The 26191-nt window shown below is 33.4% G+C and overlaps 2 protein-coding genes across 2 annotated transcripts; one reads left to right on the forward strand and one right to left on the reverse strand.

Moving 5' to 3' along the window:
• Positions 1-2094: 2094 nt before the first annotated feature.
• LOC133201990 (activated RNA polymerase II transcriptional coactivator p15-like) lies at positions 2095-6798 on the reverse strand. The gene is made up of 5 exons (XM_061337778.1): positions 6708-6798; positions 6477-6530; positions 5195-5299; positions 4182-4287; positions 2095-3001 (listed from the first exon to the last, which is right to left on the reverse strand). Exons 2-5 carry the CDS (start codon positions 6528-6530, stop codon positions 2919-2921), a joined length of 348 nt encoding a protein of 115 aa, XP_061193762.1. The 5' UTR covers positions 6708-6798; the 3' UTR covers positions 2095-2918.
• A 2259-nt stretch (positions 6799-9057) lies between these two features.
• Positions 9058-22077, forward strand: LOC133202000 (leucine-rich repeat-containing protein 74A-like). The gene is made up of 10 exons (XM_061337785.1): positions 9058-9583; positions 12515-12717; positions 13295-13467; positions 13948-14055; positions 17372-17465; positions 18327-18458; positions 18622-18707; positions 18789-18983; positions 21291-21386; positions 21836-22077. Exons 1-10 carry the CDS (start codon positions 9525-9527, stop codon positions 22019-22021), a joined length of 1332 nt encoding a protein of 443 aa, XP_061193769.1. The 5' UTR covers positions 9058-9524; the 3' UTR covers positions 22022-22077.
• Positions 22078-26191: the final 4114 nt, after the last annotated feature.

Here is a 26191-nt window from a genome sequence, read left to right on the forward strand (position 1 = left end):
ACAGTTGACACAAAGGCTTTCATATTTTACTAGAGTATTCCTTGAGATGAGACCTTTCTTTGGGTACCAACATTTTTGACCTCATGACCTTGAAACTCATTTTGAAGGACTTTAACCTTGGCCATTAGCTGCCATATGGAGGCATCAGTTTTTCACAAACACCAACTTGTTTTAACTCATAACACAGGCACTTTTTTTCAAACAATCTTTTACTGCTAATTTGTGTGAAATTTTGCATTGAAAGGCCAGTGAGCCCCCTCTTCTTGTATCCAAAATTTGTCTTATTATCCCCCCTCCCCAAATATAATTTTAAGTTTTCATATTTAGGCATGTCCAGGGTTAGAAACTCCCTAAAATTACAACTAGCAAATAATTGCGAGTACCAAGAAAGTGAACTCGCAATTTTGTAAGACTACTCGCAATTTTCATATAAAGTTAAATTTATATAAATTAAAATACATGTAACTTAAGGAAAAAGTAACTACTGTGCAATACACAAAATACAACTACAGTGTGATTTTTAGTTAAATTAATGATTTTAATCAAAAGCATTGTATTCTGTCATATTATATATTTTTGATACAGTTTCAATGCAAAAAAAATCAACTCGCAAGTTTTTGCGAGTTACCTAATTTTTAACTCGCAATTTGGGAATTCTAACTCGCGTTTTGCGAGTTGTATATAGTGAATTTCGAACCCTGATGTCGAAGATTTTCCAGGTAAGTTGTCATCATTTTTGTGCTTCCCCCTTTCAAAAGCAAAGTGCAATATGTGTATTGCACAATATATTGATTTAGCCTCATTCTTGTTACAGAGATGGAGGTGATCAGTATATAATAAACCTACAGAGTCAAAGGTCAATTTCAAGGTATCTTTCCATGCAGTGGATACATCTAGGGTACCTTTTTGACCATTTCGTGTCGAACATTTTACATGGGTGGTTATAAAAAATTCACAGAATCAAAAGGTCAACATTTCCCTGTAGTCTAACAGTGTTAAAGACATGATGTATAGGGTCATAATTTTTTATCTTTCAGTCACATTCTGAAGAGGTGTTTACTGACCTGAGGAATACACTTTCAATTTTCTGCAAGTTTTTCAAGTGTTGTAGATATCTTCAGTTTCACAGAATGACAGTTGTTTTTACCTTTAATCTGAATCAAGATTTTTGTCAAATTTTTCTTCCTTTTTTCACTAGCCAATTGAACTTTATTACAGTTTTTATTATGCCGGGGGTATAATTGAAAAAAAGATCCCGGGGGTATATTGTTTATGTCCTGTCTGTCTGTTTATCTGTTTGTCTGCTTGTCTGTCTGTCTGTTGTCAACTTTAACCTTTCCCATAACTTTTGATTGGTTGGAGCTATGACTTTCATATTTCACATATGTAATCCTTGCGACAAGACCTTCCTTTGGATACCAACCACCACTTTGACCTTTTGACCTTGACCTAGGAGTTTGACCTACTTTTGAAAAACTTTAACCTTGGCCATAACTTTTGAATGGTTGATGCTAGGGCTTTCTAATCCTTGTGACAAGACCTTCCTTTGGATACCAACCACTTTGACCCTTTGACCTTGACCTAGGAGTCTGACCTACTTTTGAAAAACTTTAATCTTGGCCATAACTTTTGAATGGTTGGTGCTAGGGCTTTCTTCACATATGTAATCCTTGTGACAAGGTCTTCCTTTGGATACCAACCACTTTGACCTTGACCTTGACGTTTGACTTTTATTTAAAAAACTTTAACCTTCGCCATAACTTTTGAACAGCTGTATCTAGGTCTTTCAAATTTCACAGATGTATTCCTCGAGACAAGACCTTTCTTTGGGTATCAACATTTTTTTTCTTTTGGCCTGGATTTTGACTTGCATTTGAAGAAACTTTAACCTTCGCCATAAGCTGCCATAGGCATCAGTGTTTCACAAACACATCTTGTTTTTTTTTTATTTTGTATCTTGCAGAACCTCTTTATCCATGAATGTGCTATAAGCCATAAAATTCTTACTACAGAGTTTTGGATCAGATGGGAACATTTACTCATGGTCTGTTTACAAGGTCATTGTAAGTACAATAAGAATCAAAACACACACACTTCATGGCAATATATTTATTAGACACAGTTTTAACTTTTAAATGACCAAAAACTGAAATCTCCAAAAACAAAAACAAAAAAATTTGTTAGAGCTACTACCGTAGTATTAAACAAATACCGTTACATTTCAAAGTAGCAGCAAAAGCAAAAAAATCTTCTATGGCTATTTAACAAAATTTTACAATTATTTAACAAAATTTCCATGCATTCTTCTAAATGCTATGTTCACATTATCTTTCAAAGACAATTAAACTGACACAGTGTTGAGATAGGTCAATAATGGTTACATTTTTTCATTTACATTTAAATATCTACTGAATACAGCACTTGCAACCGATTTTTCAACATTTTTTTAGGGCTACATCCAGGACAGGAACATGTAGCTTTGAATACTCAGTAATTTCACAAATTCTCAAAAAAAAAAAATGAAAATGTATTATTTATCTTCCCTAAAACATGCACTAAGCATGTATATGTACCACTTGGTACACATTCCCTGCATATTAAAGCTCTCTTTATTTAATCATAATACATGTATTCATACAGTCATAACACTGTATTTCAAAAACATGATCGGTTTATGACATCCATGATTCTAAATATAAACATATGAGTTTTACTAAATGAACCTTTTTTTATGTTGTTTTTTATTTTTGTTTTGGAAAACTTAGCTATAAAAAAAAAGAAGAAAAAAAATAAAGAGTAAATCCCTATTTTAACAGAAATTACCAGGGTACAACAAAACTGAAAAAAAAAATGAGTGAGCTTTGTTCTGTCTTGTGAAAACAATCTTCAGAAGTTCCTGACATTCATACTAAATAACTCTATGAGAATTCTTTGACAGCTTCATCTATTTCATCTATCTGTTCTTTTAATCTGTTCCACTGATCTTTTGTCAAAGAGATGCCTGAAACAGAAAAATGAAAGGTAAATGATGCACCATTAATACTGAAATAAATAGAAAATGAAAATGTGCATGTCCATCTATGTGTTGTGATAATATATTTTAATATTAAAACACAATTAAACACTGACAGTACAAAACATAACTGTAAAGAAACACAAAGGGGTACAAAATTAAGGCTTTTTTTCATAAAGAGATATGTGTCTTCATCTCTCCCTGCACAGTATCTTATGTCATCAGCCCAATATCTGGATGATATGACCATGTTTACAGAAGACGATATATGTACAGTCAGTGAAACTTGATTATGAAGAACATGCTTTTCAAGAATTCTTAGTTGAAAGGTCTTTTTTATGAATTGCACTATTCCTTACACAGATATAAATTAAGAGTCTCTATTATATATAAGAAAGTAAATTTGAAGTCCCAGTGATTTCCTTATATCGTTGAAAAGTCATAAGTTTTTAAGCTGTTGATTTTGGTAAAATTTTGTGATTTCAAATTTTCCAAAAGTTCCTTGGAATTTTTAAGTATCCACACCTGATTTACACCACTTCTCGAATATATTGTTGCACAGTGCTCTTGAAGTTTCTCCTTCACTACTGTTAATAGCTTAGTGAGGAGTAAAGAAAGAGGCTAGATTCAAAAGACCAATATCCATCAACTCAAGGGCTAGATAATTTACAATATTTGTGAAAAAAAAACTTCAATGTAAATCAAATCAACTATGACAAGATCTAGAAATTTTATGATATTTGTGAAACGACTTCAATGTCATAACGCCTTGACCTTTTGATCTCTTTGGACATGAACCCTCTTTTTAAACTTATGAGATGCCACAAGATTGTGGACAACAACATGCCAAAGTCAGAATTCACGTGAATATACCAGTAAATATTTCTAATTTTGGCCCTAATGCAACTCCTGATAATGCAATAGCTAGAAGGCAAAACGGTGGCAAAATTAAGAAATACACCTGTTTTCTTGTCAGTGTTGAAGACTGTTTTTTTTTTAACAAAAATTTTTTTCTGAGCAATGGCATCAGCAATTACTGGTGATAAAATTTGGAACTGCTTAATAATAATTAAAAATGTTTTAAATCTATACATTGTACTGCTTTTTTGTACAATGTTTGACAAAAATTAAAATCTTTACATCATTCGAGAAAAACAATCTCGAATACCTTTCTTTCCTGGCTTAAGTTCTCCTCCAGCATCGTAGAATTCTCTTATTCCTACCATGACATTGCCTCGAAACTCACTGACTGTGGCATACCTCATCCTAGATAGCTACAAAAGCAGTTTGTAACACAATGTCATATAGAATATAGTATGGACTTCTTTAAATTATATCTAAAATAGTTCAATGAAATCATCTACTTGCTATAAGACAAGGTATAGTTAACATATCTCTATAAGCTGTGTTTACTCAATGTATGCACTTTCACATAATCATGTTACCATATTCAGGACCCTTAAACTTTGTTGAGATGATTTTAAATTTCTTAAAACACTGATATACAATTACATGTATGTGTAATCAACCAGCTTAAACAGAGAATCTGCAGTAGCTGTCCAGGAAGAAACTGAATAAGAACATTAAAACTTTTTTATACTCTACTTCTTGTATATAAAAAAAAAATATAGTTATATATATTACATTAAAACTGTAGGAAAAAAATACATTTAAACTGCAAAAGTTAATTTCCTGAATGGTTTAAAACTTGTTATTACACCTCTACTGATTTTTTCTTTATATAACATTAGATCGTTAGATGTGACCAATTCCCTAGAAATGGTTTTGAATGGACTAATCCCCGTGCATTAGTCAAGTGAGCTAATCCCTGCATCAAATGCTAATTCCCGGTTATCCGTAATCCTCTAGATTTTACTTTTACATTGGTATGGTAGTGAATGATCTAATCTCCATGTGATAGTTTAGTGAGCTAATCCCTGCTATGAAATCACGCTATCTGAATCCTCTAAATTTTACGTTTGTATCGGTATAATAAAACAGTTAAAAGTATATCATTGCGGGAGTTAGCAAGATTTCAAATCCCCTCGACCAGGACTATTTCCCTCAGCTTCCCCTCGGGAAATAGTCCTGGCCTTGGGGAAATGGAATCTTGCTAACTCCCTCAATGATATACTTTAACTGTATAATGACTCACTGCAGTTTTTCCGATATAAAACTGACCTGAAACATGTGTTCCCCTCCTGGACCTTTTGAAGATGCTGATTTTTCTTCTTTTTTAGATTCTTTTTTCTCTTTCTTTTCTACCTTCTTCTTTTTCTGTTTGGGCTAAAAATAATAATACAGCATCTTAGTTTGTATTATGCATGCATGACTAGGATTAGTTTTTTTTCTCTCTCTCTGCAAAGTCTTGTACATGTACTTGACAAACTTTTCATAGTTATAGCCATGTATAATATGTACAGATCATTCTGAGCAATAAAAATAGCTTTTACCTATTACCTCTAACTTCATTGTCAGGCTTAGTTTAGTAAGTTCTATCCAGACCTGAGTCTTAATTATTTGAGTCTGAGAAGAAAAAATTTTTTTAAAAAAACACTGGCTTCTTCTTGCTCTCATGACTGAGAAACCAGGTCCATTAACATCAACTCTCTCAGATTTACAGTACTATAACCATCTTTAAAAGGCTTCTAAAGATCCAATCCAAGATTTGACTGTCAATTTTGAGAGTTCGAATATGAAAACAAATGTGAATTGGAGAAAATGTAGTTTCACAGATGGGCTTCAAATTGAGAAACTTCTGCACAAATGTGATGATCACTTTAATATCAAATGTACATGCAACCTGTATAGTTCAAATGCACCACATTTACATTTAACTAGTAAACAAATGTCCCGGTGGCCAATGAAGATAAAGCAGTAAACCACTAAAAACAGTCATAATCCATATATAACTAAGAGGATGATTAAACAAGACACATAAACTGATTATAGCCTACGAAATTAAGGAATACCTACAGGTAATAAGAAATGCAATGACAAACAACTGAAGTCTGATGAAAGCAGATTATCCCGATGTGATGTGCAACCAGTCTTAATAACAAACAATCATAATGAACCAGGTTATCCTTTTCTTGCTTAGGGAGGGCAAAGGAATAGATGCTTTTGAAGCCCTACCTGGAGCCAGTGGAAGTAGGGGGATTATTTGAAGTAATTTAGCAAAGTCCACTGTTTATTAAATCTGATATCTGGGTTTACTTAGTTAGGGTGGTTAAGCTAACAACCTTTCACAGCTATAAAATTTCTTTAATCTCTTAGTGTTGTAACAATATATGCTTAGCTTGCAAATCATCACGAGTTAGTTTGAATAAAGCAGTCTTGAGTCATTACATCATTGGAAAGAATGTACATAATCTAAAACAAAACCAACTAAATCACAACTCAAATGTCAATACTATAAATGGTTCTGAGGCAATTATCGTCTCCAATTAAACACATCACTTACCTGGTCATCTGAGTCTGATTCTGAGGAGGAAATAAACTCCTTAGATTTTGGCATCTGTAAAAAATGAAAATAAGTCTTTATCTTACATAAGATAAAGTGAAGTCCCTCAGTTTTGTCTGGCCTGCAAGAACTTAAAAGCATACTGTACCAAAACATTGATCTTGATCTGCCAAGCAGACTGATTTTCTCTGTTCTCTGACAGTGAACATACTTATCTTATTCGATACTGACCTTTTTAAAAAAAAATAAATCTCCTGAATTGCGTCGTATCTTTTCTCAGATTCCTTTCTTTGTCTTCCTTTCCTTTCCTCTCGGCTTTGCTTTCCTTTCCCGCAAACTTTTGTATATATTTGGTATACCGATCCCGATTTGCTTCTACAAGATTAGGATCACTACCCCCCCCCCTTCCTTTTTTTAAAATATATACAAATGTAGGAAAATATGGGTTTATTTTAATTTGCATAAAATATATGTGTGCACATAATGATCTAATATGATTTTTTATGGATCACATTGATGGGTGGTTAAAGGTCATACACCCTTATCTTGAAATATTAGGCTTTTAGTGTACGTGTCGAGAAACTATATGTAATATGTAAGTGGTGGTATCATGATAACTGATTTTTGCGTATAGTCGAAAGATAATTTGAAGACTTCATAGAATAAATCTTTTTTTTCTTGAGCTTTATTGATTTAAAAAAAAATCACTTAAAGCTAGTAGAAACACACACTGTTTAGTTGTTCAATCAATCAATGAAAATACATGTTATTGCATGATCAACGACATTTGGAAAAACCTGTCGCTTTTCAATATTATTTTTGTTTGGAAAAATGCTCGCCATTTTTAATATTATTAAAATACCTTAATATATAAAACATGAATGATTTTTTATTTAATGCACATTTATCTTTAGTTTGGACTTCCAGAAGGTGTTGACATGCTCATATTTACGTCACAACTAACTGTCAAACAGTTCAAAATCTAATTTCATAGGGACTTTTCTAATGATCCTATTAACTAGAAATTTTGCACATTTGTTTTATTTGTTATTGATAATTTGTTGGCGAATTTTCATGAATTGACTATAGCTCTTTTCTTTAGGGAATTATAAAGTAAATGTCTCGATGATTTCCGAATAGTCCTTGTAGACAACGTTATTATAGTATTTAACATCAGAATGGCCGTTAACAGGGAAAAATCTGATAAATTTCATGGAGTTAAGTTGGGGCAAACATTGTTTCCCGTGCGATCAAAAGGTTAAGCTTTCGCCATAGCGTGGTTTTGTAAGCAACACCTGAAAGTCCAAGCTATCGGTAGAAATGTTCTATTGGACAGTTAGATATACATATTTTAAAGTGAAGTTGGAAACGACTTCGGATCAGATATGTTAGCTTTTTGTATTTTGTAACTTGGTAATTAAGTCTACAAAAGATAACTCGAATCACTGATTTGTCTTATTGTAATTTTTGGAGAGAGAGAAAGAGAGAGAGAGAGTTGTTTAAAATCTAGAATCCAATTGCAAAACCCACGAATATAGGAGGAATTTTGATGAGAAGTAAATTCAAATACAGGTACAAATACACAACAGACTTTGACATTTGTAAAGATTTATTAATAAGAAAACCAATATTATTACCTAAATTGATGAAGTTTATATTATATGGATGAAATAAATTATTGCATGTGCGTGATAATAGATATAATATTGTATCAAATGATAGTCCTTATTTTTGTAATTGAAAAAATACCAAATGATATTTTACAAATTGCTAAAACAGAAAATAAATCCTTGTTTATTTCAGAAAAAGTTGTTGATCCGATTTACAGCACGTATTCCTTCTAAAATTAGCAATTACATGTACAAAATAAAAATTGTACGAACCCTTGTTTTTCACACCATATTTCATTTATATTAGAAAATTTCCCAAAATTCAATACCTTAAACATGTATACATGAATCCAATAAATACAAGGGTGGATCCAGGTTTTTTTTTTTTTTTTTTATTGTTGTTGCTGAGAGAAGGGTGTATGAAGAAAAATGATCTTGAAGAGGAGAGTAACTCATTAAAACTGCCTTTAGATAATTATATTCATCTCCAAGATTAGAAGGCTGGGGCGGTCTCATTTCATTCAGTTTGGCAATAACAAGAGGGAGTGCTTATTGGAATATTGGCACCAGGTTTGATTAAATTGGTATTTACGTGAAAGATTTTACAGGGATAAAAATATTAGAGATCTATATAGACATGGACTGATTCAGATCTATATTAAACATTTCAGATAAACTGAGGGAAAACATAGCCCATGAGGCCAAGAATCTCCCATTTTCAAAGAAATAAAATATGAGAATGTCAAAAGAAATTAAAGAAAAACCATGCATTTTCTCTCTCTCTCTCTCTCTCTCTCTCATATCATTTTACGAATATTTTTTGACAATGCCATAGTGCTAAAACTGTTATCTGCTTTTTAAATCATTGTACGTATCTTCTCCACGGTTGAATAATCAAAAAAATTGTCATCAGATGGGATTTAAAAGCATGTTACAGATCTTTAGATGTACATTAGGCACCTAAAAATGGCATCTTTTACGCGGCATTGTGTATGGAATAATACGCCGTAAGAATAACCCTATAGTGCTCTGCCATCAGAGGTTTGTGCAAATATAAGAGCCACGAGACGACGTATAAATTGGTCCCTCTGAATAAAATCTGATTTTGGATGACAACAATAAAATGAATTCTTTAACATGGATATGACAGGTTGAAGGAATTAAATTGAAAAAGTTATCTTTTGTTTGTTATTTTAAAACTTAACAGTCGTAAGCCGCTGTCTATGTTGAAAAGTCCAAATGCACACGAAGTTCTTTCACATAATTAAATTCCTTCTGCAGTAAAATCCGCTATAGTGGTGGGAGCAGGTAAATTTAACTGTTTCTTTATACCGTGGTGTTTAACAGGATACGAAATCGTTTGCTTTAATACATTTTACAATTGGAGGCATGTTCAACATCAGGATATTGGAATAAAAGTCCGTTGATGTGAAAAGTCATGTCTAACGAGGAGAGCTGGGTTTTCTACTACAAGAAACAGCAGACCATTCCGAACATGTAAGACCTTAATATTTATCTTTTTATTTTGTTCATACGTATACATATATGTATAATACATTTGTTTTAGATTTGAAATACAATTTTATACCATTGGTACCAGCAGTCACGGCTTTTTAAAGGTATCGACATTTTTGTTATAATTTTTAGATTAACAAAATTATACTGGCCATTTTACAAAATAAAAAAGTGTACAGCATGCTGACTTTATTGATGCTTTTTAATATTATTTAATTTTTCAGAAAGATTTTTTGGGTGAAAACATATTAATTATCTCTCATAAGAGCTCTTTGAGAAACACGTTTTTTTTTGTTTTTTTTTTATACAATGTATATATAAAAAACATGATCGATAAATCAATACATATGGAAAATTATTCTAAAAAGTCAGAGATTTTCCTGAATAATTAATGTAGGAAAACGTCAAGCTTAAATGCTTTGAGAATTGAAACGACCATTCTCTCCTTCCGATTCCCCTTAAAAGCGCATATTGAATCGATGTGTTTCTAAAAGCTTGATTTCAGCGCCGAGATCAAAGATAAGCGTTTTGTGCACAATGTAGCCCTTTCAAATATTATTAATATTTTGATCGTTTTGTCACAGTTAAATCAATGAAAAACCTAGAGCAAACATGCTTTATCTTAAAGCGATTCAAAACACCACATTTTGGCATCTATTGAAAAATCCTTTAATTCTACTAATGGACGTGTTTTCACTTGAAGATTTTTTTTAAAGTTTTTTTTTTTTAAATATTCCGATAGAAACAAGACTATTCGTCTTACAACAATGACTTCATTATAATTCCACCCAAAATGGACCGGGAACGTATATGCATCTGGGTTTTTTTTTCAGACTATGATCAAATTCGTATAGCGTTTCAAACAGGCGGACAGATAAACGGGCGAATTGCGGTCTTCGAATTACCTTTCTAAACCTTTAAGAGGCTCCGAGACACTCAAACAAATGTCTAAATATTACCGGATGATTTTCTATAATCTTAAGTTTAAATATATACGATCTAATTTAGATAGGCTCAATATCTGTTTAAAATTTCCATTTAATACCATTGTTTGCTCAGACCAACATTGATAGCCCTAACGTACAGACTAATTAGAAAGCACGATAAATATAGGTATAGAAATTCATTCAACATTTCATGATATCTTTATGACAAGGATCTAAGCAACACATAACTACCTATATTCGGAGAATGTACTTGATCTCATATCCGGTTTTCTTAACCTTTTCTCTAATGATTTAAGGTTCATTGACCCTCTGATAAGGGAGATAACTCTTAATAAGATAAATGTCTATTATTTCTTCATAAATTTGTTAAGTTGAAAAGTTTTTTTTTTGACCAATTTTGTCCCGTAAGCTATGCTAAAATTGTTTGCATTTTACTTATAAAGTAATATTCTTCTGGAAAATCATAAGCATTAAAGCAGTATTTTATGATTATGAATCCTAAAAGAATGAAAAGGAATATGACGCATTACAAGTGCTTGTTTCAGAAACTTCCTGGCATTGAAACGTTTGTATCAGGCACAACACACCACTGAAAATTTTTACATTTCCTGCACAATCTTACAGCGGCTCTATTTTTGCTGAGTTTGGAGATGACTTAAATCAAAACCAATATAAAGATGAAATAGTTCATTTATTAAAAATGACAAAAATGATGAAAAATATATATGTATAGCATAATAAGGGATCAGACCAACAGCTAGAGACACAATGCAAAATAACATTTCAATGTGCTAATCCCCTAAATAACAGATGAACAAATGAATATAATTTAAAAAACCCACAAAATACATTATGTATACAACAAAAAGATGTTACATCGAAATCATTTTTAATTTGAAAATCGTTTATCACATTTAGCGGAATGTTCGCAAGTTTGACATAACATTTTTTTTTATTTGTTGCACCCAACCCTTTTTGAACACTTACACTGTACAAAGCAGAGCAATTCTCATTATAAAACATGTATCAAATAATTCATTGAATGTAATTTTTAACATGCATTTATAATAAAGATTTTTGCAAGTAATGTGCTTTAAAGTTCTCGTTGTTATCGAAAGAGGTAGGCGGATTTTCATCTTTCTAAAAAAAAAAATATTTTTATTCATATAATTATCTTACAGCCATCTAGAGTCAAACTCTTATCAGAAGATAAATAAAAGTTAAACAAATTTCCATAAATCGTGGCGACAAGGAAATTCTGCTCAAAACATCTTAGTGAGAATTTGTGACCTGAAAAATTGTTTCGTCACCAAGACGAATCAATAATATTTTCGAAAAGATAGAAGTATGATTTATAACTGAAGCATGTCATTAGTTTTTGATACCTACACGAAACGAGTAGAAGGAATTTAATAGCTCTTGCTTTTTAATATTAACTGTTTAATGGCAACAGTTACTCATCTCAAATTCTAATATATGGGGACTGGTTTAAAACTGTATAAATTTTATCTATAACACATATAAGGGAAACAAAATTTATTGTGCATGAAAGTTGAGAGAAATTCCTGCAAAGAATTTAAGAGGAATGGATGAAATATTTGATATTGATTAATAACAAAAATCAAATCTAAGTTATTGTGAGAAATAGAAAATAGGATATCGATTTTCAGTTACATTAAAAGCAATGTAACAGTACTCATACTACGTGTCCCTTTAACAGATGCTAGTACGTTTTAACTGCTTTTTAAACCGACCCCCCACCCCCCCAAAAAATTAAGTTTCAAAACTATATTTTTATTCATGGAAGATCTGTTAAAATTCCTCAATTTATAAAACCCCTAAAAACCTACCATACACATTCTTTTTGCTTCGAATGCCTTTAAGTTAATTCTAATAATTGGATGCATCAGCTAATTTAGAAAAGTAAATTAGTTAATTAGTTACAACTTTTCTTTTCAATCTTTAGAGATCGTATGCCCATACACCATCTGAGTTGCCCACGAGAAAGGAAGCGGATCATCCGAGTATCAAACAAAAACAAGAAGTCAGCAGACGACACTGAGGAGAAAGAAAATGAAAGACGATTCTCGTCCTTTCAGAGGAAACGTCTAGATTCTGATCAGCTAGATCTGGAGCTTCGGGTGTCGGACACAGATAGCGATAATGAAGGTACAGTGCCATCGACTAATTTGCCTATTCCATCTTTTCATTTCTTCTTTGAAATCCTTTCCTTATCCTTGCCTTCTGAAACACATTTCATCATCGTAATGGGAACATTATGATATAAGAAATATAAAATGCTCTAATTCATTCATCTTTGTTTCCAAATAACGGTATATTTTGTAAAGTTTAATGGCCTATAAATCCCTAAAGTAAGAGGGGACAGGAGGTACAGTGTATCCTTCTCTCACCCACGATTCTCCATTCCCTCTTCCAAACCTTTCTTTCCATTTCACCATACCTTCCTGGTTCTTCTCTCCTCTTACCCCCTCCCACTAAAGCCTTCCTCTTTCTTACATTCTACTAACACTTTCTCAAAGAGAGTGGTTAGAAACATGTAAGCAGTGAGGATTCCTTCCGTGCCAGCATATTCTGCGACTCGGGGCCTTGATTTATACGGTCTTGATTCTCGAACGAAAAAGATCCCTCATTGCTCAATGGCTATGTACATACGTAAAAGTGCCGAGTATACAGGTCTAATAATTATCCGAAGTTAAATGACGAAGACTTTTTTTTTTACAAATAGATGGCCAGGAAGATGAGAACAAAATAAGTCAACAAGTTTACGTTAACGCTTGTAAGCATCTCCACGTCACACCCGGTAAAAAGATATTACGTAGTTTGGCATCCACGCAAGTGTCAGCGAAGGAGCGGATCGTGAATCAGAAAGAGGTGGAGTCCATTGCATATGCCCTTGCTGTAAGTAATAATGCATCGATGTAGATATTTAACGTATATATCTCTATGATGTATAAGTTATGTATATTTTAGCATCATTGAGTACCAATATGTATAATTATTACTAGACTAGTGTATATTAAGTTTCAACCTTTGGATCAATTAAAAATCCGAACGATTTACTTTAGATTTGCTCAAGATTCTCCGCTAAGTTTCTTTATCTAAAATTTCCTTTCCTCTGTCAGTCTTTCAATATTTTTCTAAAACGTAACTTGACATTATAAGCAAAGAGAAAGAGAGCCAAGCACACTAGCGAATAAATACACCATTCTAAATTTTGTACTGGCTGACCGTTTCTTATTTAGCAGAACGGAAGCAACCTATAACAGTTCAAATGCAATAGTTTTCGTTCATACATTTAATTTGACTTCCATTTTATTTTACTATCTACGAAAAAAATCTTGTAAATACACTTTAAGGCACAGTTTGTTTCGTTTTCAGACAAATAGCTCCGTTACATCCTTAGATTTGTCCGGAAACAACATTGGTCACGAGGGTCTCCTGAACGTCTTGCGCATGCTCGACGAGAACACCAGCATCACATACCTCGTAAGTCGTTTACCACTTTTAATACACAGATTGTGCTGTTTAAATCCTTTTAACTTTGTGTTACCGTGATAGTTTGAACAGCCCAAGAGTAAATGTACCAATTTGTGTATCGAGTTTAAATATTTACATAAACATTCAAATAAAAGTGCCATTTAGATGAATCCAATTACACAGAAAGTATTTGTGGTATATAATTCAAATAAAACAGGTAAACTCAGAAAGTTACATACAGGTGTAAGGTAATTTTGGATTTTTTTTTTAAAGAAATCACTCACATTTATGAAATAACTCGAGGTTACTTAATTCAGTGGGCAAGGAGGGGCTTAGATCGCGTTTTACAGAGAAGATTTTCATACAGTTTGTGTGGAATGAAATAGTTATAAAATTGAATAGATTTAATCAATCATTTTGTTGTTCTTGTTCATTCAACGTTGAGTACCAGGATGTTCATTTTGCGGAAGACATTAACTGTTAAAATGTAAAACACACATACACATTATTAGTCCCCTGCCGGTGAAACCGGAGGGGATTATAGGGCCCTGTCACACCAAGCTGCGTCCACAAGGAGTTATTACGGCGTTGTTAATTTTTAAAATCGCAGCGGAATCGCAGGGAATTTCTGTAAAATTTTCACAATGTGAAGATGTCACGGCGTCCCTACGGCGACCCACGCGTTGATACGGCGTTCTCGCGGCTTGCTACTGCGTTCCCACGGAGATCTCTTCGCGATTGACTGCGCTTCCACGGAGCTTTTACGGCGTGTTAGGAGTTGTCACCTCGTGTTCACGGCGTTCTCACTGCTCTTGCTGCGTTCACAATGCGTTCTTCACTATGAATATATATAGAGAGGGAGTGTAACTCATTTTTTTCAAAGATTCACGTCACATGACGAAAAGACTTCTACTTATGCCACGAAATATTCTTTAATTAAAAATGTTCTACTTGAATAATTTAATACTAAATTATTGATAGTTTTATTATTAAAACCCTTCTTTTTTTCAATTATATCAATTCAGATGTGTTTTCATCTTTTCTTTGATTTTATTATGAATGTAAAAAATAAACACACTGAAAAGTTGTTATAAGATTTAAGTAATTCCACCGTAACTCCACTGAAACGACAGAACAAGTTCTGGTGTAATTTTTACTTCCCAATTCTACTCCCATGATCCTGGTCAGGAATGCAACAAATGTGTTAGAATTATTGCTGATCAAATATGAGGCCATTGCTCTTGTTTTGTGAGCTTGCAGACAACGCTCTAACAACGCCGTGAAAGCGCACTGTGATCGCCAATGGACGCGGTAGAAACGCCAAGGGAGCGCAATGATCGCAGTGACAACTCCTTGTTGTCGCTGTGTAGTCGCAGTCAAAAAACCACAAGACAATTAATTCTAATCATTAAAAGCGCGATAGAAACGCAGTGACATCTCGAAGGACTCCGCGAGGTCTCCGTGGAAGCGCAGTCTACTATCACTGCGTTCATGCTGCTATTATGTGCGTCTTCACGGCGTGCGTACGGAGCTCCCACTGCGTTGTTGGAGATTTCACCGCGCTGCTACGGCGATCCTACTACGTTTCTGCTGCCTTCCTATCAGACCGCCATCACACGGCGCGTACTTTGTGCATGCCCAAAGTGCGCGCCGTCCCCTGGCTTTCTAGGAGACCCTACGCGACCCTACCGCGTTCAGTGGAGATCTCGCCACGTTGTCACGGCGCTGTAGGAGACTGTGCGCTCACCTCGGCGTTTTACATTTTTTATGGACGCTGTGCGATCGCCGTGAGGACGCAGTCCCGGTGTGACAGGGGTTTAAGATCTATAGGTTTCTTCTGTGGCTGTCTGTCCGTCCGTCTAGCTGTCTCTCTGTCTGTTTGTCAGTCTGTCCCACTTGATTTTCTGCAATTTTACCATAAACGCTTGCAGATACTGAGCTGATTTTTGGTTTGTGAGTCTATCTTGATGAGTTACAGATCAACTTTACATTTTGTTCCGCTTCATTGATTTTTGACGGAATTATGACCTTTTCAATTTCAAGGGTTTCCGCAATTTTTTTTGTAAACGCTTGCAGATATTGAGCTAATTTTTGGTATGTGACTTAACCCTGATTAGTTACAGATTAAGTGTGCATTTCGTTCCGCTTCAATGATTTTTGACGGAATCATGGCATATTCAAATTTTAACGGGAACCAGATTACACTTGCCGGTAGGGGACTAGTATTGCTAATGCAGTATTCTCAGAATGCTCGTTAGTCCCCTACCGGTGAAACCGGAGGGGACTATAGGTTTCCTCTGAGTCTGTCCGTTCGTCTAGCTGTCCGTCTGTCTGTCTGTCAGTCTGTCCCACTTGGTTTTCCGCACTTTTTTTTCTAAATTCTTGCAGAAATTGGGCTGATTTTGGTATGTAAGTGTATATTAAAGAGTTACAGATCAAGTTTGAATTTCGTTCTGCTTCATTGATTTTTTGAGGGAATCACGGCCTTTTTAATTTTTAAGGGTTTTCCGCACTTTTTTCTAAACGCTTGCAGATATTGAGCTGATTTTTGGTATGTGAGTGTATCTTGATGAGTTACAGATCAAGTTTGCATTATGTTCCGCTTCAATGATTTTTTGACGGAATTACAGCATTTTCAATTTTTAATGGGAACCAGATTACACTTGCCGGTAGGGGACTAGTATTGCTAATGCAATACTCTCAGAATGCTTGTTCTTACTACTTTACACAAAACCTTTACCATTTTGCGAATTTGATGAGCCAAAGGCACCTTCTTACATCAATGGTTTAGTATATCCTAACGTTCAAGATATTCATCGTATGCATTGAATTTATTGGTCCCTACCGGTGAAACCGGGGGGACTATAGGTTTCTTCTGCGTCAGTCCGTCCGTCTATCTGTCCCTCTGTCTGTCTGTCTGTCCCACTTGTTTTCCGCACTTTTTTCTTAAACGCTTGCAGATATTGAGCTGATTTTTGGTTTGTGAGTGTATCATGATGAGTTACAGTTTAAGATTGCATTTTGTTCCGCTTCAATGACTTTTGACGGAATTATGGAATTTTCAGTTTTTAATTTTTGACCAGGATACACTTGCCGGTAGGGGACTAGTATTGCTAATGCAATACTCATAGAATGCTTGTTAAAATTTGATGGATGTCCTTCATACAATCTGATTATAACCGAACCAAAATATTATTGGGTAACACTCTTTCAAAGCAGAAAATGGGGAGCGGAACATGAAAAACAAAGGGAAAACAATATAACAATTATTTATGTTTTGAAACCAATCAATTTGATCGATAATATTTTACACTTTTGATTTCAGAACATATCTCACAACAAACTGGGTTCCAAAGCAGTGTCTTTACTCAGAGATTTGATCTCAAGCAATAAGAAAATTAAGACTCTGGAAGCTGCAGGTAAAAGACCAAAACCGATATTAAGAGGGGTTTTAAATTTTTTTCATGCTTACAAGCATTATAAAAGGCCCAAAGGCGATATGACTTAGGTGAGCGATATCGTCTTTGGGCCTCTTGTAATGCTTGTTAGCTTGAAAACATTCTGATATCTGCCTATCAATATGACTAGTTGTATCCCTTCTATCTTGCAAAGATAGATCCCAACTTTTTTTTATTGGTTTGTTCAAAGGAGACGCGACCCTTGCCTTGACGAAATTTAAATTTCCTTTATCCAAGGATGCTTGGTGCGAAGTTTGGTAAAAATTACCCCAGTAGTTTTGAGGGATTCGAAAAATAGGAAAATTAAGAGACGACAGACAGACAACTGATACTCCCTTGAGCTTAACTTTGTCTCAGATGAGCTAAAAAAGATATGTATCAATTGATAATTACTTTTCGGTCATTTCATTTCTACTGAAGATCATACGAGCTTACACATTTATTTACCCTGAGCGATTAAATATCAAATACGCATGCATCTCTCTTCTATAGACTGATTAACTTTTCTGTTCGTATTTCTTAAAAAAAAAAAGATTTTCCTTTCTTCACTTTTGTTTTCAGTTTTACATAAATTTAGACTACACACATTAAGATGCATTCTTTAACTATCGATTCTTAATTTCAAAGAAAGGTTTTTTAGCCGCATGTCACGGAAATCACAATTGCTTCATTACCATGTTGGTCCTTTCCCCTTGATTGGAAGGACATTAAACTTTCTTTTTCCTTGCTGATAAAACTGAAAAATCGATATTAGTTTCTTCGTATCACATTTATAAATATATCCTTTTGAATTTTAACTAGTCATTAATTTATCTTTAAAAGGGAACCAGTTTAATGACAATGATGCTGAGACGATAGCTGAGGGAATAAGATCGACAAACACACTGAAGTCCCTAAATCTCAGTCAGAACGCTTTCCAAGAGAAAGGAGGAGAAGATATCGCAGGAGCAATAGGTGAAACCCAGTGACCGAGATTTACTGTAGTTCCTCTTTGAAACCGTTCCTCTTTGAGTTTTATACATAGTTCATACTACTTTATTCTCTGTACATATAATTAAAAAAAATTTCCATCCAAAAAATGTGTTATACAATTTTACAGTTTTTTTTTCTTTTTCAGAGGAAAATGTATCTCTTAAAGAACTTAATTTAAGTTGGAACCATCTAAGACTAGATGGCGCAGTAGCTATAGGGGGAGCCTTAACAGTAAGCCTAATATTGGATTCATTAGAATTAGTGATACATGTATTAATAAATTATTTAAAATTTAATTTTTTTTTTTTGTAGAATAATTCCACTCTTCAAGCCTTGTATATAGCTTGGAACGGTTTTTCCAATGAAGGCTGTAGAGAGATAGGAACGGCATTACAAACAAACAACTCTCTAGAACTAATTGATCTAAGTAACAATAGGATTACCTTAGATGGAGCAAAATGGCTCGCCAAAGGAATCATTGTGAACACAAGTCTTAAGCATCTGAAGGTATATCGTTATTGTTGTTTTTAATGTTTGATAATCGAAAAGAAAACAAGTGATTGTTTTGGTCTGCCACAACTGTTTAATATTTGGGTGCTTTACTGTCAGTACACGATAAGGGCCATCTTACAACGTAACTGTATGACAAACGAGATAACTTTAGCATTTCCATCGTCAACTTTTTCTTGCATATATTTATGTAGTCATATTCCACTATCACTGCAAATGGTGTTTATGTCCCCCACCTAATTCGATACTCAAGAGCATGCTCTGAGTACGATCCGTTTTTAAACCGAGACAGGCTACTGACAAATAAGTTGAGGTCACAAGGATTTCAACAGCCTCGTCAAAAGTCAGCATTCGTAAATTCTATGGTCATTATAATGACCTTTTTAGCAAATACAATCTATCGTTGGGTCGTATTTGACTGACATATTACATATCAATTCTAGGCCTTTGTTTTTATACTAAATTTGTCTAAGATGATTACCTCTACCTGATCAATACATAGGGCTCAAGGCGGGTGTGACCGGTCGACAGGGAATACTTTCTCCGCCGTAGCACCTGATCAAACCTCTGGAATTTCCAAAAGTCCGTGTTTTATGCCCCCGTTTACAGATTTGTGTTGTTTGTAGGTTTTTCACCTATTTCACTGCAAAATGAAATGTTAAAAAATTGTAAATGTAAATTTGTTAGCGAATCTCAATAAACCCTTTACTCATATGATAAAACTGAGTAGGAAGATGTTTATTGTATTTAATCTATGAAAAATAGAAGTACTTTAGATTTATTTGTTACAAATTCACCAACCAAAAAAGAGTGTCTTCATAAAAACAAAACCTGTAATTGAGTGGTTTTGTAAGAAAAAAGTTGCCGAATAATAATTGGTTGATTTATTAGAAAATACATGTAATTCTAAATTTAGATTAGCAAAGAACCCAGAAAAAAAGAGAGAACACGTGTCAGTTGTTTGTAGATATTAAGTAAATGATTGGATAAAATTAAAGTATCGACAAAGAGCTAGATAACAGTCATCACGTTTTCTCAATTAATAAAGAAAAGTTTTATGATAAAAAATACACTGTACATGTATTTATAAAATGATTTTAGAAAGATCGTTAAAAACACTCTGTTAAAAAGTTTATTCTCAAGGTATCTTCTTGATGAATAGACGAATCTTACAGGACTGCGTGCTAGAGTCTGTGAAACAGAATTTATAATCAAAGAAATTAGGTTGGTATTAGAGGGCACTCAGAAATCACATACTAGTACACTAATCTTTATAAAACGTGTTATCTCTTCACATTACGTGTGTACATCCTTATGCAAAATTCAGAGGGGAAAATCAATAACGACACCCTATGCAACCCAACCCCCAAAAATATGCATCCTTCGGAAAACACAAGACTTATGTTTACTCCTTTATAATTTTTTGAATTTCAAAATTGCCAAAAAGGTCAGAGCGATCAAAAATCAAATGAGGGAAATTAATTTCTCCTAAGGCACTAATTTTCTAGAAATTTGAACTGAAAAATTTTCAGGAAGCTGCAGAGGAAGAATCAGGTGGGCAAAGATGGCTTTTGATTTTTTCTTTTTTCTTGTCAAAAAATTTTAAGTTCGTTTTTAAGCCCCCCCCCCCCCCCGAAATATTCTTGGATATACCTATGATAGACTAGTTCAAAAGTTTATTACTTTATCTTGTGGACGAAAAAATGGACAGGCAGAAAACAACAAGTGAAAACATTTAACCCGTTCCATCTTAGTTTTATAAAGTATTCTTGAAATCCAAGGACTTCTAATGCCGAATCGTTTACATGTATCTATTGTTTATTGTGTTATTCATAATCTGGAAACTATTTTTTTTTATATCATCATATGCGAAAAATATTTGCGCGAAATAAAATTAGTCTCATGCCTTGGGCAGAGGCTTTTAGATATTTAACATAAAAGTGCCTGTTGCAAGTCCAGGTGCAATTATTTTTTTCCAAATATAAATACAAATCAGTAGAGCTGCAGTATCATCAGAGATTTTTGGTCTCAATAATGCAGTCGAGAATAATCAATAGCATGGATCCATAAGCTTATATAGGTTGAAACTAATGTTTTAAGTATTTTTAGAAACTTGCTATTATGTGATGCTACATTATTAAAATGATTTATTAATTCGCACGAGATTTACACGGAAGTACACATGTATATTATGTATATGCTTGTAGTTTTGGCCTCATCCATGCTTTGGTTAACTTTAGATAAAAGAAATAATGAATACAAAGTTGCCCTGAATTGAAGTTATAATCTTAAATTCTTCTGCAGCTAAACCTGAATTCTCTCACGACTCTTGGAGCTAAGACGATATTACTGGCAATTCGTGATAACCCCGACAGTGCAATAAATACACTGGAACTGAAGGTAAAGAATTACATCAGCACCTGTTTGGAAAGTAGAGCAATATTTTTTGTTTTGTATACAAAAGCGTGTAATTACGGATTTTTAGCATATTTCTTCATTTAGCATTAAAATGTTTTCAAAAAATTAACCTATAATGTTAAGGTTCTGTAATTGATTTTGTTCTATATGATCTGTTTGGAGGACAAATGATAATATTCTTCCTCCTCCAACCTAATCGCCGCCCTCCTCCTCTTCCTCGAATTTCTTCCCTTTTCCTCTTTTCTCTGCACTCTCCTTTCCCGCCATTCCTTTCTAACCCATTTTTATCTCATCTATCCTATTCTTGCCCGTAAATGTTTAAGTAAAAAAGTTAACCTTCCTATCCATCCATGTATATATCTGTTCTACGAAGAACATATTCTTTAATTTAACGTTTTAATGATTTTTTAATTCGTTATGTTTTTTCCCAGGAGGTTCCTGTGTTAGAAGAGGCAATCGATATCATTGAAGAACTAAAATCTTCCCGGAAACGCTTTGTAGTAGTTCATGATGTTACAGTACTTTCTGAAGATGTTCTCAGTCTCTCAGAGTCCTCGAATAAGCCAAGAAGAAAAAAGTCCAATAAGAAATCTTCCAAATCTAAAGTGAAAAAATAGTTTTAATTTCCAATTGTTCTATTTGACTGGTTTGTTACCACTTTTGTTAATTTTATACCACTAATTTTCAATAACAGATTTTGTTTTTAAAATCTTTTAAACTTTGTGTTATTTATGATAGTTTGAAAAGCCAAGGAGCAAATGTACCAATTTTGTGTACATTAACATTCAAATAAAAGTGCCATTTAGATGAATTCAGAAACCAGAAGGTATTTGATGCATGTATATAAAATAAAACAGATATGAATTTGTTGGATCTATTCTGTGCAAAAACTGCAACTGATAAAGTTTTGATTTTTGTGTTGCTTTAAGTGGGCGTTCAAAAATTTTGCTCAATTCAGTCAAACTGAATAGATATCAATCTTTATTCTATTTTAATATTGAAGCAATTAATTCTTTCTTTCTATAAATGATTTTTTTTGTACAACTCTTTAGATCCTTTCTTATCGATGTGGAACATCTTCGTAGAACTAGGTATGTTTGGTCCATCAGAAAACAACATCATTTTGTTTTCTGTTCCAAAATGCATCCTTCTAACAGTGCCTGTTTCTAACCAGAATATTCAACAAAATCTGTTTTTACACTAAGTTCTTTAAAGAAGAAGAATGGAAGTCCCTAGTCCTTGCCCTATGTGCCTCCGGGTGCAACAAGGACTAGGTAGGTCTTTAAAGGTGTCAAAGCTTAAAGAAATTCTTCTCAAAGTGAAACAAGTCAGTTAATAAACAAAACCAGACAAAATAACTTTTAAGAAAGACAGAGGACTTGCCCATAATTATTCCTTTATTGTGTCAAGTGTGTTCATGAATATATTTGAACAACTCTCTTCTACATGGCATACTTTATTCTAACTTCTAAAGACATCTATCAATTTTTTTATTCTATTACATAATTTTGCAGTAAAGTCTGAATCCATTAACCAAAGATTTTTAATGTCTGTACTCTATTGTGCTTGAAGTAATTTTACCCACTTGGAATTTTAATGGATTTATCTTCTTATCCAACTTGATTTTAATGCAGGCATAAACTCAGAATAATTTACCATTCTAAGGCCACCATCTCTGCAATCTTGAATGATAGTACATGTATTCTTTTTATTTTATGGAATTTTTCCCCAATAAAAATATCTTTGAATATTTTTTTTATATAATTTCTGATGGTGGATTAGGTAAGGTAAGTATCACATGATTTAATTTAAAGATAATCAATATCTTAATTACAGTTAATCTACCATTGGGAGCTAATTTTCATAGTTTCCACTGTTTCAATATATTTTCAATATTACTTAACTTTGATGTATAATTGAGATTAATCATGTTATTTAAATCTACAGAAAATTTAATCCGTAAAAGATCAAAAGTTGTGCTACTCCAGTCTAACTTCCATCTAGAATGATGATGATGTACATCCTTTGAAAATGTTCTACCGCAAATCCATATCATTTTTATTTTTTGCAAATTTATTCTAAGCTCTTATATAAGTTTGCAAAGTAGTCTTATTCTCTAAGAATTCCATCCATAAGTGGTTAATGATGTCTGCGTATTGTGAGACATATGCCTCGAGCAATAAAATATCTGATAGTCTTTTGTGTGCAAAATTTAAATTTTTGTGCATTTTAAAAAATTGAATTTCATCAAGTTTTTGTCTGAATGAATTATTTCGAATACTCACTTCAAGATGCATCATTTCATGAATCTTTTTTTAAAGATAAATTTCGGTGAATAGTACATTTTCTCGGAATATTTTAAAATGCTTAGGATAAGTTTACTTTAATACATTGATTATTTCTCTTAATCTTGGAAAGGAATATCAACATTGTTTTTGTTTTGTTTTTTTTTAAATGAATTAAACACGAGGATTTTAAGTCCAGACCAGACCAGTTTCAAACTCAGAGATGATATGAAATCGACAAGTTGATACTCAACCTATTGTATCTCAGTTATAAATCTATCGCCGTTTTCCATCCTACTCACTTTTAAACTTTATCTAGTGATTAACGTGTCTTCGTTAGGGAACCAGTTTAATGACATTGATGCTGAGACGATTGCTAAGGGAATAAAATCGAAAAACTTACTGAAGTCTTTGAATGAAATGTATGGAGATAACGAACAGTATTAAAGCTCAAAAGTCCATTAAACAATACAAAATATGGAGCAGAGCAAACGCGGACCTCTTAAACATCAGAAGTGGGATCAGGTGCCATGGAGGAGTGAGTATCCCCTGCCGACCGGTCACATCCGCCATGTGCTCCTTGTAATGATTTGCAACAAAGACACTTCCCTAGGAAAAGGATGAAAAGATATTGCAAGAGCAGTTGTTGAAACCATATTTCTTTATCATGCATGAATGCATTCGAAATCTAGAAATATGAGAGACCTGATATCTTTATGCTCCTTTACACTGCAGTGTTACATACACGCTTGCCAAAAATGATTCAGTATTCTTTTTGTTTTGTTGAAAATTTGATTTCATTATATAAGCACACTCTCTTCAATTGAAACAACATCATCAAGAATAATGAAGCAACAGCTGAAGAGGGTATTAAAAACCTTTTTGTTAATTTTCCTTTCAAACATTTTGATACTGAGTGATCCTGTCAACCACTTATTAAAATGTATTTTGTTTAATTACTAGTATAGAGTATATTAGTGTTAACGTCGTAATGAAACTCTTTCAGATAGAAAAATATATAAAATATAACTTAATTATTTAAATACAATACATATAGTCAACTTGAGAATTTTAAAAAGAAAAACAGATATTTGTTAGCATAACCTTTTTATGGAGAGAGAAAGAGAGAGAGAGAGAGAGAGAGAGAGAGAGAGAGAGTAGAATGATTTCATTTATTCATATTCATACAAAAAGAAAAAAAAGTGTCTGTGAACGTGGCCTATTTTTAGATGAACTCTAGAGGCTGAGAAAATCATTTGGAAATACTCAGTAGTTTATCAAAATAGTCTCTAAAGCATCTTAGAATTTTCTATGCTTTATGTTTGACTCATTAAATGTAGTTGTGAAAAGAAAACCAAAAATCCCTTAACTTTTAAAGACAAACTAAAATATTGATGATAATACAGCTTCTTAAAATCTTTTTTCTGGTTTCAAGAGAACTTTAAAACAGACTGTTAAATTGAAACATATTTACTCTAGTATTTTCTCGATAAAAATAATGGCATTTTAATGTAACTTACACAGAAAGCCAACCAACAGAAAAGACATTACTTTAGGTTATTTTAAATTAAAATCGTGTCTTTCTGAGGAAATATCAAACATAATCTTTTTCTGAAATAAAAACTTTGAGTTAAGAAATAATGTTATAGGAAGCAGCGGCGTTTTGTAGTCTGTCGGGTTAATGGCCGTTGGCTTGATTATAGAATTTTAAGACATCTTGCGTCATTCTCTCTTTTGGGTGACTTTAAATGACTTTAAATTACATGTTTTTGTATTTTTTTCTTTTCTGATTAAATTTATCTTTAACTCAGCATTAACCACAATATTTGAAACTGAGGGGTTTTATACTATGATACATAGTTCTTTATTCTGTGTGCATATCCACTGTAATTTTGTAAATCTACCAAAAAATATAATACAATTGGTTATTGATTGTATGTTGTTTAAGGTCCCTCACGAGAATTTTTCACTCATATGGAGACGCCACCACTTGCCGGTGGAGGGCTACATATTTTGACCTATACTCGGCACTGAGGGCCATTGAGCAGTGAGGGATCTTTTTCGTGCCAGCACCTACTGCGACACGGGACCTCGGTTTATACGGTCTCATCTGAAGGACCGGTCTCCACGTCCCGCAGTGGGATTCGAACCCTCGATGTAAGGATCAACTTCTTACTTCGTGACTCTAGAGCAGACGCATTAATCACTGCGCCACGCAGGCGACCAATTGGTTATTGAAAAAGGATGAGAAAGTATAATTTTCTATACACGCCATTCCTTTTGAGAGGAAAATGCATCTCTCAAAAAGAACTTAAGCTCGAATCATTTAAGACGTAGATGACGCAGTAGCTAAAGGGAGAACGTTCACAGTAAGTCTGTCCATTTAAGGTTCAATGATACTCTGATAAGAGAGATAACTCTTAAAGAAATAAATATCTATAGTTTCTTTATAGATTTGTCAAGTTGTAATGTCTTTATTGTTCAAATTTGCCTCGCAAGCCA

The sequence above is a fragment of the Saccostrea echinata genome, unplaced genomic scaffold (assembly GCF_033153115.1).
Source record: "Saccostrea echinata isolate AGI-Se365-2 ecotype Australia unplaced genomic scaffold, CSIRO_AGI_Sech_v1 ptg000002l, whole genome shotgun sequence".
Classification (NCBI taxonomy): Eukaryota; Metazoa; Mollusca; class Bivalvia; order Ostreida; family Ostreidae; genus Saccostrea; species Saccostrea echinata.

What these genes read in the sequence shown, in the direction of transcription:
- LOC133201990 (XM_061337778.1), bottom strand. Translation starts at nt 6,530, where the DNA reads ATGCCAAAATCTAAGGAGTTTATTTCCTCCTCAGAATCAGACTCAGAT. An exon ending in GAGGGGAACACATGTTTCAG is followed by an intron (nt 4,288 to 5,194) that starts GTCAGTTTTATA and finishes CTGCTTTTGTAG; the next exon opens with CTATCTAGGATGAGGTATGC. An exon ending in ACTTAAGCCAGGAAAGAAAG is followed by an intron (nt 3,002 to 4,181) that starts GTATTCGAGATT and finishes TTTCTGTTTCAG; the next exon opens with GCATCTCTTTGACAAAAGAT.
- LOC133202000 (XM_061337785.1), top strand. Translation starts at nt 9,525, where the DNA reads ATGTCTAACGAGGAGAGCTGGGTTTTCTACTACAAGAAACAGCAGACC. An exon ending in CCATTGCATATGCCCTTGCT is followed by an intron (nt 13,468 to 13,947) that starts GTAAGTAATAAT and finishes TTTCGTTTTCAG; the next exon opens with ACAAATAGCTCCGTTACATC. An exon ending in ACACCAGCATCACATACCTC is followed by an intron (nt 14,056 to 17,371) that starts GTAAGTCGTTTA and finishes TTTTGATTTCAG; the next exon opens with AACATATCTCACAACAAACT.